Source organism: Alligator sinensis, unplaced genomic scaffold (genome assembly GCF_000455745.1).
Source record: "Alligator sinensis unplaced genomic scaffold, ASM45574v1 scaffold214_1, whole genome shotgun sequence".
Lineage (NCBI taxonomy): Eukaryota > Metazoa > Chordata > Crocodylia > Alligatoridae > Alligator > Alligator sinensis.
In genome coordinates this window covers 403,907-421,472 of record NW_005842623.1, presented here as the reverse complement: position 1 = coordinate 421,472, position 17,566 = coordinate 403,907, and the positions used below count along the sequence as shown (strand labels likewise).

Below are 17,566 nucleotides of genomic sequence, written 5' to 3'. Positions count from 1 at the left end.
TGTTCCCAGAAGAAGAGGCAGTCAGGCCCATTCAGGACGGTTAGCTGTGGGGCATCCTTCTAATGAGGACATGTCCCCAAGAGGTTTAAAAGCTCCCAGAAATGCACGCCGAACAGAGGAGACCAAACTATGGGGAGAAGCCAGGCTGCAGTGCCAGAGAGGAGCTAGAGTGGACAGTGGCCCTTTCTCCTAACGTCCGGAGAGGACAGAGGATTTGTCTCGTTGAAAGCTGAGGCTTGAGTTAGAATTGTGCAAGAATAAAATATACCTGAGGGATTACAAATTTAGCTGCCTTTCCCACAAAAGGCAGCAGGATAAGCGACCTGCTTATTACCTAATTTTTATATACCATTAAATAAATAGTTTTATACTTCTACACAGGGCAGGGATAATCTCATGGGTGTAAGAGCATGCCATGACTTCTTAGGAAGACTGAAATGACACGTGTGCTGAGTGTCGCATGTTTAGCACTATAAGTTTATGTCTGTTGTCATATGTACCCACAAATTGATCACTCATGTCTACAAAAATGTGATTTTACAACGTTTTCCTTGTCAGTGGGTAGATTATATCAGTAGTGACAGCAACAGCAAAAGTGAGAGAACTGAGAAAGTTACTGGCTGTCTCTTTAATTACTGTAACAGATGTGTGTTCTTAAATATGTATTTTATAAGTCTTTTTGATAGACTATGCGCACAAGGTGTTTATTTTAAGAAAGCTGGCTCTTCATACAGCACAACACACATACTGGCACTCAGATTATCTACGCACAAATAATCAGGAAGTATAATGCAGTTAAACAACCAAAGTTGTGTGTCAAATTTGCATGCAAACTCAATCTCGAAAGAAGAGACCTATTTATCTCCACCTAGGATAAGACTACACTACGGCAAAACACAAATAAGGCAGATGTCTTCAAGATGTATGTAACACCTAATAAAGGGACTGATTTTCAAAAGCATCAGATGCATGTATCTATTAAAAACCTGTGCACACAGTTGCTTCCCTAAATTTGTGTGTACAGTGCAGGTGCAGGTTTTAGAGTGCAGCTGCTTAACAAACTTTTTGAAACTCACATTTTAATTGTGATTGTCAGTTTGTGAAGACTATTTTGTGTCTTAATACCCTAATTCAAACTGTAACCAGACATTAACTGGCTGGTTTCAACTTCCAAAGCAAAGAGATAAGAGACTTGGAGCTACCGAAGGAGTACATATGGTTTGAGTGAGTCATTTAAGTCCCACTGGGTGAAGGCATCTTCTGAAGTCTGACTGTTGGTATGCTCTGCTGTCAGCCAATCACATCATTAACTCCTGTGGTTACCTACCGCAGCAGTTTTAAATACACTCTATTAATCAAGCCTTTGATAAGACAGATGCGTGACTGAGTAAACCTCATGCAAAAACTGTCTTGCTTGTTTTTCTTCACTTGTTCTGTGACAGACAGTAATGAATTCATCTCAAGCATCCTTGTCCATCTGTTACATCCTAAGATATATTTAGAGACATTCAAGCAGGTAGGAAGCTAACACTTTTATTAGGTTTGGTAGGCTAGGTTAGGTTTTATTAGGTTTGTTGGGCTTATTATTCAAACTTTTTTTTACATTTTCTGTTCCTCTCATTTCAACTGGAATATGGATCCGAATAAATGGCCAGCTGACCACAATGTAAGAAATAATTGCACCACAGGCTGCTATTCTTGTGTTCTGAGCTACTGTAAGAACCGTCTTCCAGATCACTTAAAGAAACAGTTGGAGGTAGAAATCTGGAGAAAGAAGCTATTCTGAAATAGGCAAACATGTGACAGTGGACAGCAAATTAAATAGGATTTATGCAGTGCGACATGGCACTAAATAAAGTTAACGTGATGTCAGGTTGAATAGACAAGGACCATGTGCTGGAATAGGAAAAATATATTCTCTCTCTATTCATATTTCCTGATATATCTTTCTGTAAGCCAGCGTGCCTGACACTAGGCACCTTGATACCTGGAAGGTGTAGAGAAACTCAAAGGGATTCAGGGAACAACAAAAATAGTTAGTGACTGACTTGCAGGAATATCGATTTAGGAGGAAAACAAAGTAACTACCTATAAATATTTGAAAGAAATGCCTTGAAGGGGAACATATTGTTTAGAAAAATAAAACAGGATCTCATTAGAAGCAATGGAATAAAATTACGAAGATTGTCAGCTGGCCCTGACAATCTTCACCCCAGGGTACTCAAGGAGCTGGCGAGCATCATAGCCCAGCCTCTAGCACGGATCTTTGAAAACTCATGGCGCTCTGGTGTAGTGCCCGAAGACTGGAAGAAGGCCAACGTGGTGCCTATCTTCAAGAAAGGGAGGAAAGTGGATCCGGCTAACTATAGGCCCATCAGCCTGACTTCTATCCCAGGGAAGATCTTAGAAAAGTTTATTAAAGAGGCCATCCTTAATGGACTGGCCGACGCCAACATCTTAAGGGATAGCCAGCACGGGTTTGTTGCGGGTAGGTCTTGCTTGACCAATCTCATTTCCTTCTACGACCAGGTGACCTATCACCTGGACAAGGGAGAAGAGATTGATGTCATATATCTTGACTTCAAAAAAGCCTTCGATCTGGTGTCCCATGATCGCCTCTTGGAGAAACTGGCCAATTGACGCCTTGGGTCCTCCACGATCCGCTGGCTGGAAAACTGGCTCCGGGGTCGGACCCAGAGGGTAGTAATTGATGGAAGTCACTCATCGTGGTGTCCTGTGACCAGTGGGGTCCCCCAAGGCTCTGTCCTTGGACCCATACTGTTCAACATCTTCATTAATGATGTGGACACTGGAGTCAGAAGCGGACTGGCCAAGTTCGCCGATGACACCAAACTTTGGGGCAAAGCATCCACACCAGAAGACAGGCAGGTTATCCAGGCTGACCTGGACAGGCTCAGCAAGTGGGCAGATGAGAATCTGATGGTGTTCAATGCCGATAAATGCAAGGTTCTCCACCTTGGGAAGAAAAACCCTCAGCATCCTTATAGGCTCAGCAGTGCTATGTTGGCTAGCACTATGGAAGAAAGAGACTTGGGGGTCATCGTTGAGCACAAGATGAACATGAGCCTGCAATGCGATGCGGCGGCTAGTAAAGTGACCAAAACGCTGGCTTGCATCCATAGATGCTTCTCAAGCAAATCCCAGGACGTCATTCTCCCGCTGTACTCGGCCTTAGCGAGGCCGCAGCTGGAGTACTGTGTCCAGTTTTGGGCTCCACAATTCAAAAAGGATGTGGAGAAGCTTGAGAGAGTGCAGAGAAGAGCCACGCGCATGATCAGAGGTCAGGGAAGCAGACCCTACAATGACAGGCTGAGAGCCCTGGGGCTCTTTAGCCTGGAAAAGCGCAGGCTCAGGGGTGATCTGATGGCCACCTACAAGTTTATCAGGGGTGACCACCAGCATCTGGGGGAACGTTTGTTCACCAGAGCGCCCCAAGGGATGACGAGGTTGAATGGTCACAAACTACTTCAAGATCGTTTCAGGCTGGACATAAGGAAGAACTTCTTTACTGTCCGAGCCCCCAAGGTCTGGAGCAGCCTGCCACCGGAGGTGGTTCAAGCGCCTTCATTGAACACCTTCAAGATGAAACTGGATGCTTATCTTGCTGGGATCCTATAACCCCAGCTGACTTCCTGCCCTTTGGGCGGGGGGCTGGACTCGATGATCTTCCGAGGTCCCTTCCAGCCCTGATGTCTATGAAATCTATGAAATCTATGAAATAAGAAAAGAAAAATTGAGAGTACCAGGGGAGCAAACTCAGATTTTGGGGCAGTCAATTCTTATTATTTAGCCTAGGTGGCATTCAGTCAGCAGGCTTGGGGAAAGCCTACATGGAGGGAGCCATCTTTTCACTTTGTTTTTCACCATCCTACCAAAACGATGGAAAAAAAATTGAAAACCAAGAGTCTCCTCAAGGCCAGCATACCTAAACCAATAATGCCTAAGGTCTCCCCTCGAATCCTGGCTGCTCCTGAAGCAACTTCCCGAATCTGCTCAACGCTCTGTACTCTTGTGCCTTCTCGCAAAGCCTGGTGAAGCCAGGTGGTTCGCCGGTAAAGGTTCAGAATGTGGCACATTGTCGAATCTGCTGTTTCCTCTACGGATGCTGCTGGCACATTACATACTGCAATCCCTGAAAGGAGAAAAAAATATGTATGTTTGCCAAATATTTCACCCCATCTTTTCCTATTTCCCCTTCCAGAACTTAAATAATAAATTAGCTTAGCATGCAGGACATTATAAGGTTTAGTGTAACAATACCCAGATATTTTAAGATGATGTTGACATGAACTTCAATAAAAGTTTATGGCTGGGTTGACAGTGGCACAGCGTGACAAAATTCATAGCTGGGGCTCCTTCTCCATCTGCAGTTAAAGATGCGATTACATCTAATGCGTGATTCACACAGTTGTCCCTCCTCCCATGCTACACGTGCAAGGCAGGAGGTGCGATTGTGGGATTGCGGTAGATCCAATTGTGACACATTGCTAGTGCAGGGGGAGCCCTGAACTGGCAAAAAGCAGGCTCCCAGCCATGGGGGCCACATGCAGCCGGGGTTGAGAAACCCCACAACCGATGCGGCTCCTGGTTCAGGTTGTGCTTCAAGTGTAGTTGGGAGCAAGATCCCTGCAACTGATGGGGCTTCCCATCCAGGCTGTGCCTCACACCTAAGTAATGTCAAATGTGTGTGTGTGTGTGTGTGTACATGTGTGTGCGTGCCTGTAATCCTGAGAAATGTCAAAAATGTGCTCTGAACTTGGAATAAAAGGTAGTGAGCTTTGTAGTAATTCCTAGATTTACATTCTGAGAATTAGCTGTAAGGACTTGGGCAGGCCCCCAAGAAAATTCTGCTTTACAAATATCAGTGAATACAAATTGCTTTACAAATATTAGTGAGCCTCATTATGGAGATCTTGGAGCCAAAAATCCCATGCTGAAAAAAAGTGGGGTGGTGCACGTGGCAGCAGCAGGCGCTGCCCAAAGCCAGAGCCTGGCCGGCCGGAGCTCCAGCTACCAGCCAGGCTCCCTGCTGCAGGAGCTGTGCGGCTGCAGCTCCCAGGGGCCCCCGAGACCCCAAGTAAGGCTGCTGGGACAACACAGTTGCTGGCCCCAGCCTCCCCTACCCCATCCAGGGTAACCTGCCGCACGCCAGAGCGTGTGTGGCAAAGGCGATCCCTGGGGACAAGTCCCCGGGGAAGCACACATTCCGGCTCATTTGGACGTGCCCTAGGAGCCCAGATGTGTTGTCCTTGCTCTAACTGTTAAAGAAACACCAAACGTAAGCCTTCAGACAGAGACGCACTGAGAGCTACTGCAAGGTTCACGGTAAGGAGCAACTGACAATTGCCGGTCCCAACGGAGCAAGGGATGGTGTAAAGAGACAGCAAAACTCCCTAGATGTTATCATTCAATTTGATTCTACTACGTTCGGGGGGAGTCGAGAAAAAAATTGAGAACAACTATGGATCAGACCCACGTTACATACCTTTCTGTAGATTTCCAGACAGTACTTTCCTTTCACACAGCAGTTAACCAAAAATAGTTAGGCAAAGCCTAAAATTGTTATTTCTTTCAAAAATGATTTGCCCCGCTTGACCTATTCCCTCCTTTCATGTTTCAAAGTGTGAAATGTTCTCTCGCTCACCTCACCAGCTCTGATCCCTGGAAAGTTTACATTCAGGTAGCCATTGATACTTATTGCATAGAGCATACTCTCAGTGGAGGTGAAAAAGGCCGTTTTTTCTTTACGTAGACATTACTGTGCATTTTACTATATTTACACAAACAAATTTTAAAAGGCTGCTTCCATTAATATAGTAAGCAGCTGACCAAGTATATTGGCCTAAGGGGAAAACCACAGCGCAGCTTTAATATTATCAGCTTCAAATATTATCAGCTTTGTATTTTAGCAGGCAAGTGAGAAAGAACAACAGTCTCTTCCACAGAAACAATGACATTAAATGTGATAATCAGCTCAAACTCGTATCTGCTTTTTTTTTTTTTTAAGATTCAAATTCCTCCGCTCAACAGTGCTGTAGCTTTACTGCTTTCTGAGATCAATAAAAAAAATCAATATAGGGAAGCTGCATAACTATGTTTCTTCTCATTCTTGTGCAGAGTCTCTGTCTGCTGAGTCACTGCTCTTACACTTACTAAGATAAAACTGCTTCCTTTACTGGCAGATCATTCCTGGCATCCCGCTAACATGAATGGTAGTGTGAATCCCAACATATTTTAAAATAAAAATAGGCAGAAAATGAGTATTCTTACTTGACTGGAGAGAAACAGTTCTTTAAATGTATCATATCAAAGGGCTGAATTTGTTTAAACAAGAAAAAAAAGGCATTTTTAATGGAGCAGAAATGGAAATTTCACTGGCATCACTAAATTTTTATGAACATATATTTTAACGACCCACATCAAGCAAACAAGGCTTTCTAAGGGATGGAAATGTTACAATATTTATATCGAGAAAGAAAGAAACAAGGAAATTGCACTCACCTTTCAAGTTTCCTTGCCAATGATACAGTTTTGCCTAAGCAGCTGTGGGTAACCTGTTCCCTAAAATTAAGGGCGGGGGGTACCTGCCTCTCTTCTACTTCTGTATAATTTATTCCTCAAAGAAAGCTACGTTAAAGGGCTTGCCCAGCAGGAGGAGGGTAAGAATAAGTCTTATCATAAGAAATGGGATATGGCTTTCTAAGGCAAGCAAGTATCTCAAATTTTCTGGGACAATCTGGAATTTTAGAGTTGGCCTATTTCTTTTTACTTCAATTTTTACAAAATAGGCCAAGTTAAAGAAGTTTTCCTATTGTAAAAGTGTATTTGGAGAGGGTGAGATCTGAATCTCTTAGGAATTTCTTCTTCTCTTGGAAACTACCTTTAATTCCCATTAACCTTCACACAGTTATATGTCTATCATGAAGCACAAAGCCACAAATGTGTTTAAGCTTACAAAATAGTGATAGACTTGAAGTAAAATCCTTGGGGCAACCTCATTGCCCCAAGGTTCCCTGGAACCGGAGTTTTGTCCACCGTCTGGAAATTTGATCTCAGATCCTTGCAAGTCATGCACAGTGCCCCTATGCTCATTCACTGTAGCAGGGATTCTCAGTGTGGAAGTACTTACTCCGGGTGGGTTGCAAGGGTATATGCAGGGATGTAACAAGGGGTTGACTAATTCCCCTGGAGAATTCCCAGTGTTTCACTGAGGGTTGTGCTGAGATGCTATAATAGTCCACGTGGGCTAATGAGCCTTACCATTCATCAGAGATATTACCCAACCCACAGTGCTACACCAAGGTAGTACTGCACTCAATCTAAACCTGCCCTTCTGGGTCCAGAGACCTGCAGTGGGCATCAGATCTCTGGAGAGTCATGGATTCTGGTTCCCCAAAATTGGTCACCTTCGGCTTCCTCACTTTCCTGAGAAAACAGTCCTATTTATTCTTATTTCTTCTCTTGGGTGTAAATACCTTGTGTATTTCTTCCAAGCATTTTTTCCATTCTTGTCTCTGCTTTGAGGGGTCTGGCCTGAAGGCTCGCTCTTTAAGAGACCAAGGGTCAGCTGGCTACAGCCCACGTGCCTACTGTTGGCCTGGCCCACTCAGTTCTCTTATGAAACACTTCTGTGCACCAGGTTTTTGCTCAGACTGCAAACAGTAGTGCAAAAATGTCAAATCTTAAAGTGTTTCAACAGAAGAGACTTGGCTTCATCTTTTTCATGAAAATTGAAAATGGCAACATGGAAATAATACAGTTGTCATCATGTCTACCTATGTCTAAAAAACCTCCCCACTGAGCAGGTTTCTGTTATAATACCTGGAATTCAGAATAGATTTTCTGAACAAACCCACTCTACTAGAAGACCTGCTTCCACAGCACATTTCATTAGCAGATTAAGGTGCTTAACAGACAGTAATTAACTCTCACATCAACTCGGTATGGTATGCACTATTTATATCAGTTCTGCAAATGGAAAAATGAGTGAAGCTGTAAGCGATTTGCCTGAGTAGTTATCTCCAAGTCCCTTGCTCTACCCACTATGACCACACAGGGCATAAACAATAAAACGTTCTACTTTTATACTAATTAAAATAAAAACTGTAAGCAGACAAATGGTTAAAGATGAGTATGAACCATTACCCTGGCTCCTATCTTTATTACTTAGTCTTGGATCTCCATGGACTTGGGGTTTAGAGCTAGGGTATTACTTCAAGCCTATCACTATTTTGTAAGCTTACACACAATTGTGGCTTTGTGCTTCATGATATACATATTAACTGCATTAAGGTTAATGGGAATTAAAGGAAGTTGCCAAGAGGAGAAGAAATTCCTAAAAGATTCAGATCTCACCCTCTCCAGATGTACTTTTACAAGAGGAAAACTTCTTTAACTTGGCCTATTTTGTAAAAAATTAATTCTAAAGAAATAAGCCAAAAAACCCTCTTATCTACTAGAAAACTACCCAGTACCACAATCATTTTATATTTCAGTGGGACTATTTACATCAGCAAGTATTATACTAGAGGACAAATGTTACTGGGATCTAAATTTAAGGCACACACACACACACACACACACACACACACACAAAAGGCTTTGGATTTTTTTTTGTTCTCCCAGCTTACATAGAAAAATTGAAGAAATAACTTACTTTGAGAATATAGCTTAGGCTTTGATTGTTTTGAAAGAACTCAGGCTTCAGTTTTTCAATTATGGTACAGTGAGGACCCTCGCTTCAAATTTCCTAGTGTTTTAGTTTATTTTTTAGTCATTACGATTGATTCGCTCATAAAATTGATATGCTTGATTTGCTGAAGTCTTCTGAACTAGATTTTATACTTCAACACAAGTACTAGATAATGGGTAATGTTCTCCTTTTATTTTCTTCAAACTAAATAGTTTGCTATAATATTGATAGGCTTATAAATTGTGATTGGATTACAGTCTGCAGCAGTTAAAATAAATAACATCAGTTTGCAGTTTATGGTAAAAAAAAAAAAGAGAAAAGAGAAATAAAAAAGAGCCCAGTCTTAGTCTTGGAATTTATCTTGAACAGGCAGGCTGCCATCCTGTCACAAATCCATTAATATTATCACTTAATTAGCTAATGCTAATATCTCCATAATGATTTTTAAATACTTTGATGAGAAAATTATACAGCTTACATATTATGTTAGTACAAATTATACAGCAAATGTTAATGCAAAGATTTATATGTTATCAAATTTCTGGTGGCAAGTTTAAGATGTTCAAGTAAAATAGCGTCTTTTATAATCATACCTAAATCCCCAGCAGATTTGATGTCAATGTTATCAAAACCACTGCCGATTCGGACAATTATTCGAAGTGCTTTGAATTTCTCCAGGTCTTCTCGTGTTAAAGTGATAGTGTGATACATCAGTGCACCCACAGCTTCATTTAGTACCTACAGACAAAAGAAAGAAATTGCTTAATTTTTTTGTTTCATAACAATTGGATTTCAGCAAGTATTCAAACTTTTTGGGTCTTAAGGACCATAGGACTTCAAAGTTACTAATTTTAAGTTTAAATATTTCTCTCTTCTTTAGATTCTGTCCTTCCAAATGTCCTGTCCACCTTTGAAGACATGTCTGCTTCAGCTGATGTCCCCACAAATGCATTATGAAGCCAAACCTGTGACCTTCCATCTCCACTGATATTATGGAAGTGGAAAGGACTTGCTATTTCCTGGATGATGCTCAGTACCCTGCAGTATTGCCCTTATAGTGCCATTTGATTAATCGCGATCGTGACTGGGGTACGCATGCAGATACAGCTATAAGCATGAGAACCCCTTGCTTTCCTTACAGTACAGTATTTGGATTTGTGTGTTGGCAGCTGTCTCACTGACAGCCAATTTTGAACTACAGAGTAACACCTCGTCATCATTCACACTGTAGTTCAGGCATTCATTCCACTGGATAAAGCTTCAATACTTGCACAGAGGATATTGAGCATTCAACCCCCCTGACAACGGACACTGAAACTTGACTATGCAAAACATGAACATAAAATGCTTTCCCTCTAATTTATTGACATGGTGTTTTGCTACAGTTCCTATTACTGGAGAGCTGACATACGAGACGCATGCAAATCAGTTTCTTTAAGTGGCTAGAACCACCTGGAAAGGAGAAGAGAGAGCAAGATGAAGGCCAAAGCAGTCAAAAAACAAACCAACCTGAACAGAAGGAGTTAATGAAATGAAGACTACAGCGTCTATTCAAAATGAATTTTGAAGGAGTGGCCTGTCAGTTTACCTCATCACGGTGCTCGAAAAACTGGAGAAGTAAGAGAGAGGTTGGGATACTGAACCAGCAGCATCATATTCTCTGTTGCTGTATGCATGGTGCCACTACGCATCACTCAAATGATGCAAAAGATAACCCAATGTGTCTGTATGGTTCAATCTCCAGAAGCAGAAACAAACATCTGTTTCTCTTCCCTTGTGTCCATAACTCAGAGTACATGCATGCAAATTAGATTATTTATTTTAGCAATCCATTTTCTTCTTCTGAATCCCTTCTCAAACGCCCACATAATGCCCTAAGCCTTAAAAAAATCAGAATCATTTCAACTTCAAAGCTAATGACTTTATAAGGCTCCTACAATGCACATTTCATTAATATTTTTTGAGAAGGCCATACTAAATTGGCTCTGGCATATGTGCTGTTTCTGTCGTCTGAACAATTTCTGCTTGGGTGAAAGTTTCCCAGGATTTCGTAACATAATTTTTTACTTGTTTTTCTATTTCAACCAGAAATCAACCAACAAACTGTGATCCTACAAAAAAAGGATTATGTTCATGTTGAAGATGAACACTTGGAGCAAGACAAAATACCAGGGATAATATGCAAATAAATAGATGGCGCTGTAGCAAAATTTTCATGAAGTAAATATTTTATAAAATATCTTTTGGCATTTCAGCAGGTCTTGCTAGAGTGGTAACTTCCAGCTTCAAGCTGACTGAGAATGAGTGTGGTATTAGAACAGGGAACAAATTAACTGATGACACCACAATTAGAAATGAGTGAGGACTGCAATAAAATGCAGGCACAAAATGCAGACCATGATTCTGCAAAAACATATAACCATAAAGAGTCTTGTTGATCTCAGCGTATGGGTATGTCCTGTGGGGAAGATAACCTTCCTACAGGCGGCATTTACTTGCAAGTGGAAGAGAATTAAAGTACTGTAAAGTAAGGATTTTGCTTCTTGCTTCCCTTCTCAGGCTCGTCAGGACAGCTGTGTGGTAGAGGAAGGCCATCCTTTGATGGATCTATTCCTAGGGGCAGGCTGAGCTGGTTGTGAACCTATCCTAATCCTCCAAGAGGTTATGCAGTAGACAAGGAAGCAGACAGAGCTAATTATTCCTCCTGCTGGAATGTAGGAGGCAGCCAGCAGGGCTAGGGACAGACATTACACATAAACTGGTTTAAGTAATCAGAAACCGGTTTAAACCTGTAACAGAACAGAGGTTCAGTGCACATAAACCACTTTGAAAATGGCTGAAACCGGTTTGAGATAAACTTGTTGACTGTAGTATCAGACGTTATTGTTTTGGGTCAAACCGGTTCATGCAATGTTTGTCCCAAACCCCTTCTTTCCTGGCTTAAGTTAAATCAGAATCCTCCAGCATCCCAGACACTTTGCAACTCTGGGTGGGACTCTGCTCTCTGCTCCAGCCCAGCAGAGCTGGCCCCTCCCCTCTGCTCCCTGGATGCATCTCTGGCAGAGATTGCAGGCATCTGCCTAGCTTCCTCCTGCTCCCCCCTCCTCCTCACCACTCCCGGCTGAAGCAGGGACCCCCCCGCCCCCATCCCCTCTGCCTTACACAGACACCTCTCAGCATTAGCTATCATACCATATGCTGGCTACAGTTCAGGCTGTGGCAGATGGGACAAAGACAGACAGGACAGTGTCAGCTTACAACTCTTGGAGCTAATCAACAGGTAGCTGGTAATGTCCCTCCATTCCTTCCTTGGGAAAAGTTGTTTAGGAAGTGCTTGAACTAATGAGAGAGGCTGTTTGTTTTTTTTAATGGGCTGATAAGCAGAATCAGGGGTGATAAACACTGTGTTATCAACTCCCTGTGGGACTGGTCGGGAGGGGAGGGGAACCCCTCCCTAATCAGAGTGTCCTGTCAGGGCCTGGCCATGCCCCGCTCAGCTCACCACTGTGGAAGGAAAGGGAGGGCTGCTCTATGTGCCCTCCAGCTTCTAGCCTGAGCCACTACAGGCATGTGCTAGCATTTATTCAGTACAGGGGGGATGTCTTTACAGTTACAAACCAATTTAGCCTAGCATGCAAAGACTAACCTGCAAAGATGGAATCAATTCAGGCTCAGGATTTTTTTAATGTCTGTCCCTAGCCAAGGGGACCTACTGAGTTGCTACAGCAGAAGAGACAGGAGTCACTTGGGCCAGATACAGACATTACACACAAACCGGAACAAGTCTTCAGAAACCAGTTTAAACCATACAGAAGTTCAGGGCACAAAGACTGGTTTAAAAATGGCAGATCCTGGTCTAAAACAGACCTGGATCAATGAGGTATCAGACTTAATCATTTTGGTTACACTGGTCTATCCATACCAGATCCCCTCCCAATGCAGGAGGAATGGCTTTGAAGCAGGCAGCCTGCTACAGCTTCCCGAAGGGTGGCGAATTGGGTATAGCAGCTACCAAAAGAGAGAGAAAAAGAGTTGGCCCTTGTTGGAGGGTAGGCAACAGGTAAAGGAAGCCTACCAAGAGCCTATATCTGCGTACCACAAACCCTGTCTATCTGAAAAGCACAGGCCCATGCTTGGCTGCTCCTGAGCTCCAACAAAGCCCTGCCTCCTGCCTGTGGCTGCCACACCAGCAGGGCAGGGAGTAGCACCCACTGTGCAGCCCTCGCAGCTATGCTGGCTCAGGTCGGGGCAGCTGTCAGCAGAGTGAGGAGGGAGAAAGCAGGACAGGTAGGACAGGACAGGGGCTTCACCCAAAACACCGATAACACCAAGATACCACTTATCCAGGACCACCCCTGCCCAGGCCACAACCTCCCCAGGGAAACATCTATTTAGCTCTCTCTTGACTTAAACTTTGGGGCCTAGAATAAAGTGTGAAACAGATTGCTTCTGCCTTGGGCTTTTTGAATGTTTGTTCTTAGCCTTAGAGTATACCTGGCTTATGTTGGAGTGGCTTTGAGGGCCACAACTGGAGTGTCCACAGATTGGACCTGCCATTTGTAACATTTGGTCCTGATCAGGCTGTTGTCTGACATCCCAAGGAGGTTGCAGTCTTTCATCAGAAGCTCAGAAGTAGGGAGCAGTCCTTATTTTATTGAACAGGTGTCCTAATGCTTAAGCCAGTCATCTCTGTGTGTATTTATGTAGTTGCCATATTGCGACAACAGCAACGTAACAAAAACAGGTAGGCAAGTGACATCTTTTGGTGTTTTGCTTTTAATGTTCAGGACTTTTTCAGAGTTATGGGCAATTCAGGAGGGAAATGAAAATGTCAATACTATGTACTGTTTCACGCCAGCTTATTTTGATGTCAGCACTCCCTACACCTCGCATGCTAAGAGATTAAATTATGTCCAAAAGCAAAAAGAAAAGCTAAGAACTGAATTTAGAAAATGAAATCCCATGCTAATGAGAGTTAATAAAACCTGGTTGTGAACGCAAGGCTTTATCTGAATAAAAAAAAAAAAAAATCAGTTGAAATAGATGCAAACAGTATTATTATTAAGGAAAAAAAGCCATGGACTAATAAAAGCTTTTATGCTTTGCTTTGAAAAAAAGGGGGATAGAAATGACATTTAATGAATTGCTCAGCCATTACTGAAGTTCCTTGAATGTATAAAAAGAAGTAAAAAAAAAAAAAGGGTTACAAAATACAGCAGAACCAAAACTTTGTTTTGTATCTTTAAATATTTGTAAAAATGGTATTATAATCCAACATAAATGTTTTAGGTTCTAGCAAACAGAATAACCTTTGGGAAAAACAGCTATGTGTAGAGATGACTAATTTACTGATCATATATGATAACATGCCTCTGTAAAGTATCATTGGTACCATGGCGATGGGTATATTAGAAACAGGTAGAACTGTATGAAATAAATTTTGATTTGGGATTTTTTGCAGGGCAGAGGGGAAGGGTTGTATTTCCAGTTAAAGGTATCTCCAAGGCTAATAATATTCTATCTGAAGAATATTAACTTCATTTAAAAGTAGTGTAACATGTAATACTAGCAGTCACACAAGACAGGCCGATGTAATTTTGCGCCAAAAATATCAGCTAGTGTCAATCTGCACAAGCTGTACAGATATATATAATACAAACTGGAATCTCAGGTTAGCTCAAAATATGATTGAGACATTTTTCTTTTGCACTCTAATAATAGGCTTATTTACTTCATAAACCTAAACTTGGTAGAAATATTATTGTTTTTTATATTCAAAGAAAATGGATATAAAAAATGACACAAATGAAACTGGCACAAATGGTCCCATTCACCTACACAATTTTTCTTGCTTTTGTCAGACATTTTTCACTGCTCCTGTGCTTTTCAGATGAACAGGGTTTGTAATGAGCAGCTATGGGCCCTTGGTAGGCTTCCTTCTCTTGTTGCCTGCCCTCCAACATGGGGCCAAAGTTTCTCTCATTTTTGGCAGTTGCCATACCCAATTTGCCACCCTTTGAGAAGCTGCAGCAAACTGCCTGCTTCAAAGTCATTCCTCCATGGACTGGCTGACATGGTTTGCAGAACTGTGCAGTCTTTCCACTCTTCCTCCTCATGCGACTGCACAACTTTCAAAATATTCTAAGTCCCTTGGGTGTTAAGGGAACCTATACCACAGAAATAGGAGACCTAACCAAAAATGACCTGGTTTTAAAGACCTCACCAAATGTTATCTCCCTTTCTTTTCAGTTCTCCCAGTTATTCTCATTAGGGTGAAATTACACATCACACTTGGACCATGTTAATGTGTGGAATGTGAAGTGGGGTTAAAATTAGAATGTGCTGTGACCAGACACAAGTTAAAGGTTAATACCACTTCTTGTCTGCATACCTCTGACTTGCCACTACAGTGCTGGCGAGTAGGGGTGTGGCTAGGATCCTGGATAGCTGGGCTCTATTCTGGCTCTGGATGGGAATGGTGTATACTGGGATGCCGGAGAGCTGCAAATTGCTCATTTTGTCTCCATGAAGCAGACCGAAGTTGCCCTAACATAAGCTAGGTAGCATATCCCAGAGTTAACCCTTGCCTGAAGTGGTATAATTGAGACACTCACAGGGCACTTAGCTTGAATTAAAGAGCTTTAACATGCAGATGCTCATGTATTAAGTGCTCTTAGTATGGACTAACTGTAACATGTCCCTTTGCCCTAACTGTCCTTTAGTCTTGGACTGTCCCAAGCTTTCTAGATAACACTGGCTGACCACCAGTCTAATAGCTGCGTATTCTACATTTTTGGGGGTGGACAATATAATTTAAAGCTTCCAATTTATTCTCTGCTCCTCCCCCCCAAAAAAAAAAAAAATCAAACAGCCTTAACAATGTGTCCAAAGCCCAAAATAGTCTGGCTGGGAGCAGCATTCAGGACATGATGGAAACCACAGCCTTGTTTTTCTTTTCTGGTCTTCTTAAATTATACCCCAATGGGTTTCTGCTAAGAGGGCCTGATTCAAAGCTTACTCAAGTCAGCAAGAAGATTGCTCTCCAATGGGTTCTGGATCAGAGCCAGAATGCAGATGCAGAAAACAGTCTGCTGGGCTCTGTCAAACAACTAAGAACTTCATTGGAGTCATCTTGCAGGAGTAAGACAAGTTCCTCTAAAAAGAAAACAAAAGGATGATACATAATTTTAAAGCAGCTCGAGACTATTTGATATTCTTTGAGAGAGAGACCAGCAGTGTTTAAAAAAAATACTGTTAAAACAATACTGAAGAGTCATGTGCGTCACTTGGCCCTATAGACTGTAATTACGCTCCAGAAGCTTTCTTGGCCCAGTAGGCTGATGTGGTATTGTTAATAGACAATATGCTAAAGGTTTATCAGTGGACGTCAGGGATTTTGCAAAGAAAATAAGGGAAACATTAGAAATACCACATTTCCCAGCCCTTGCCCTTGTTATTTGAGGCATTCAGTATATTTACACTAAAGCTATTTGACTTTCTATTTGACTTGTGTATGTTTTTTGTAAGCTTCAATTAACTCAAAATTTCCAAGCTACAATTTGTAATATATGACATGCCTGCAAATGATTCTTTGCTGCTGCATAAAGCAACTGTAATGTCCCACAGAGTGGTGCAATGGCTCTAAATAAAACTAACGCTACACAAACTAAGAAGGAAATACTGCTCACTCAGGCTGCACCTGATAGGTCACTAAAAACCTGTTAGTCTGAGCTGTCCTTTTATAGCTCCAGTTTCTGTATAAGGTCTCTGCAGTGAGTTTCACTGCCAATAATGCACTTGCCCAGTGATTCAACTTTATGCAGTAAGAGCCCAACCCAATGCCTGTTGATTTTTATCGACTCCAGTGGCACTAAATCAGAGCTAAATACTGTTACGTTACATTTGGACTATATGGACACACATAAACATTACATACACTGTTACATAAAACACTGAAATAAAGGTATCTTCTTCAGGCTCTTGTGTTTACAGCACAATAACGATTTAGACTTTCTCTGCATTTCTAAGATCAATGTGGCAGCCTCGCTTTTTTTTTTTTTTTTTTTTTTTAGAAAAAAAACCCTTCCCTATAACTGAGGCACTTTTTCAATCTCACCACTAATTGACAATTATATGCAACAGCTTTATTACAACAGTCCATCTTAGGTCACAGTGCTTCCTACTAAAGGGTTTTAAATAAAAGCGTACTCAGCTTTTTTCAGGTTTCACAGTTTCTATGCATAGATTCACTTGTGTTTTCTATTAATACATCTAGAATTATTTAACATTTAAATTCCATCTATTAGAAATGTAAGATGGATTGAAACCACTCTCACTGGCAGATTTATAACACCATGAATGTCAATGACAATAATGTAACAACACGCTGAGCACCGACTTAAAAAAAAAAAAAGAAATGGGGTGATGCAGGAGAAAGAAACTGTTAATAATCACCAGCATTTTTTGAGCACTAGTGATTCTTCATGAGGTCTGGTACTGAAAGACGCAGTGAGATGCACACTGATAACCAGCTACATTATATACTCTGAACTGTCTGTAAGACTGATAGGCTGCTTTGGGGGCATAGCAGCACTTGAAGAGATTTTGCTTTCTACAGTGTATAAATTTTGGCAGCCTGCTCTGGTGCATAATGGTACACTAGACATGCAAGTCCGACATGGCTGGCACAGGGCTCACTGACTACTGGGCTGTATTAGTCATTGTATTAAATAATCAGGTACCTCGTGGTTCATTTTTTTATAATCTTATTAGATTTACTGACAGCTTTTTATTGTTTAAAAATTGTCATGAAGAACCAGACACAAAGCCCACTGAAGTCAATTCATAGGTTCC

The 17,566-nt window shown here is 41.7% G+C and overlaps 1 protein-coding gene across 11 annotated transcripts in view; it reads right to left on the bottom strand.

Annotated features, from left to right (window-relative positions):
• Positions 1-17,566, bottom strand: part of CTBP1 (C-terminal binding protein 1) — a 434,128-nt gene that overhangs the window by 25,154 nt on the left and 391,408 nt on the right. For all 11 annotated transcript variants that reach the window (XM_006033348.3, XM_025215127.1, XM_025215124.1 and 8 more), the window contains 2 exons: positions 9,307-9,451; positions 3,947-4,153 (listed from right to left, as the gene is read on the bottom strand). In XM_006033348.3, coding sequence (XP_006033410.1) covers positions 3,947-4,153; positions 9,307-9,451 — 352 coding nt within the window. The remainder of the gene's footprint in view (positions 1-3,946; positions 4,154-9,306; positions 9,452-17,566) is intronic.